Source organism: Carlito syrichta, unplaced genomic scaffold (genome assembly GCF_000164805.1).
Source record: "Carlito syrichta isolate Samal-C Ts95f unplaced genomic scaffold, Tarsius_syrichta-2.0.1 Scaffold311900, whole genome shotgun sequence".
In the NCBI taxonomy this organism is placed as follows: Eukaryota; Metazoa; Chordata; class Mammalia; order Primates; family Tarsiidae; genus Carlito; species Carlito syrichta.
In genome coordinates, this window is record NW_007255996.1 from 353,781 (window position 1) to 356,195 (window position 2,415).

Consider the following 2,415-nt stretch of genomic DNA (forward strand, 5'->3'; position numbering starts at 1 on the left):
GTGGCCGGGAGCAGCCACTGCACTCCAGTCTGGGCAACAGAGTGAGACTCCAACTCAAAAAAAAAAAAGAAATTGCCATTCACCTTCCAAAATAGAAACAGGTGTTCTTTAAATTGTCACGTGCAGCAACAATGCTTCTTACAAACAAATCAGAAACAAAAGAAGGCAGAAACTGACTGCAGAACAGCATTCCTGAGACGATGCCCCCGGGTTTCCCAGTGGACACACATTTCCCTTCACGTGATTTCTACTACTTGCCCCTGCCACACCAGAACTCATCTCCAAATGGAATTTTTTCAATTAAAATAGCAAATAGATCACACAAATAAGGCATCATACTTTCTTAGGAGATTTCTGAAAACTCTCTTTTCTTTTTTTGAGTTAGAGTCTCACTTTGTCACCCAAGCTAGAGGGCAGTGGCACGCTCCCGGCCACCGCACCCTCAACCTGCTGGGCTCAGGCGATCCTTCCACCTCAGCCTTCCAGGCAGCTGGAACTACAGGCATGCACCACCATGCCCAGATAATTTTTTGTTTTACTGTAGAGATGAGGTCTCATCAAGTTGCCCAGGTTGGTCTCAAAACCCTGGGTCAGGCAATCCTCTCACCTCGGCCTCCCAAAGTGCTAGGATTATAGGCTGAGCTACCGCGCCCAGCCAATTCTCTTTTCTGAGAGTAAAAACTGTCAGCATTTCAATTCTAACATTCCTGAAAGAATAACCAGGTAGCTAAAATGCTGAGTGACTTAACTGTGTGCATCAGACACTTCAAACTTAACTATAAAGCACATGCTACTTTACGGCAAAAAAGAAAAAGAAAAAAAGAGGAAATCTTTATAAAATGATAGATGTAGAAAAAGTGGTTTCACAGATGAAGTTTCTAAAATTTAAAGTTTTATCTCTAAAGTGTCTCCTTAAACAAATATTTAGTTAAGATTTCCAAGTAGATTTGTGCCTTTAACATCATTTTTAGAAATTACTAACCTTAGCAAAAGTATAGGGAAAAACTTATACTCAAGCATTGTCAGTGAAAGAATAAATTAGTATAACATTTCTGAAAAATCTTTCAGTCTTATCAAAACTTTAAGCATACATAGCAATTCTACTTCCAGGAACTTACCCTACAAAAATATCTGCCAAGATGTATGTGTAAGGACCTTTCTAGGGGACTGTGCACAAAACAAAAGCAATGCAAGCTACACCAACAGCCATCTAGGAGGGAAGAGCCCAGGAATCAGGGCACACCTATGAATGGAACACCAAGTAGTTTCTAACAAACTCAAGCAAATGTACAGACTCCACAGTGGCCGAGTTCAGTGGTGCATAGCAGTTAAAGCTTTGCCTGGAAGGAGGGCGTGCTAGCAGGATTGAGTAGAACATGCGCACATCAGAGGAGCGCGAGCAGGCCATGGCCCTCGAGAAAAAGCTCTGGAGGGACCCACATCTGGGGGAAACATGGGCTGGGGCTGCGGAGGTGAGGGAGGCCAGGGCTGACAGTGCTCACATAGCTAGGATCTGAGTGTTCACATGAGCACGCATCCCTTTTTCTTCTGACTAATCTCAAGGAGAGAGAACGCTTGGAGCAGTCTGGCTTTGAAAACCCGAGAGAACAAGGCTCCACTGACCACCCCGCAGCTCCATACCTGGGTGGTCAGGACTCAGGTCTTCCACCGCGATCTGAACCACATCCGCCAGGTCGTGTTCCGACATCATCCAGAGAGGGAGGGGAGTGGCTGACCCCACGCGAGAGTCCAGTTCACAGTGGGGCTGGGCGTCTGTCACCTGTCAAACAGAAGTGGAGAGACAGGAGAGGGAAAGTAACAATCGTGATAGTGACATGACGCCTCCTGGCCACATGTGTACACGCCAGAGGACATAGCATCTGTGGATTTTCTCATCAGGGTTCTTTTTGCCCAAACACACAGAGGTCAGTGTTCCCTAAGAACCAAGAAGTAGTCACAGTGCCATTTGCTGCTTCTCTCCTTGACCACCCGCCAGCCCTGCCAAGAGCCCCCGCCTCCCACCTCATTCCCCTGCCGCCTTAGAGGCACATTCCCAACGTGGCTTGGACACGGTATCCCTGAGCCAAAAGGCTCCCGTGGGGTCTAATATCGACAGCAAATGTCCTGCCATTTCCACTCCCCATAGGGTCTCAGTCCTGCTATGCCCACCACTCGCCAGGAAGCCGGCATCCAGCTGAGTCGCACCACTGGTCTCTATGGTAACACACTGTCCCTCCTCCCAAATCTCTCCCAAGTGGACCCTCCTCCCGCAGGCCAAGCAGAGCAGCAGAACCAGGAGGGTAAGCTCCACCCACCTGCAGACAGCACAAGGGTCTGCAGCGGTGCCCAAGAAGCCTAAAACTTCCCAGACCCCGAGAACTCTCAAAACACCATTCAGAGCTCCCTTCTAGACTA

At 48.0% G+C, this 2,415-nt stretch overlaps 1 protein-coding gene across 4 annotated transcripts in view; it reads right to left on the reverse strand.

The window, feature by feature from the left end:
• The window catches only part of BANP (BTG3 associated nuclear protein), a 90,825-nt gene extending 89,045 nt beyond the window's left edge, over positions 1 to 1,780 (reverse strand). For all 4 annotated transcript variants that reach the window (XM_008069265.2, XM_008069264.2, XM_008069263.2 and 1 more), the window contains exon 1: positions 1,642 to 1,780. In XM_008069265.2, the coding sequence (XP_008067456.1) occupies positions 1,642 to 1,711 (70 nt within the window). In that variant the 5' untranslated portion in view covers positions 1,712 to 1,780. The remainder of the gene's footprint in view (positions 1 to 1,641) is intronic.
• Positions 1,781 to 2,415: the final 635 nt, after the last annotated feature.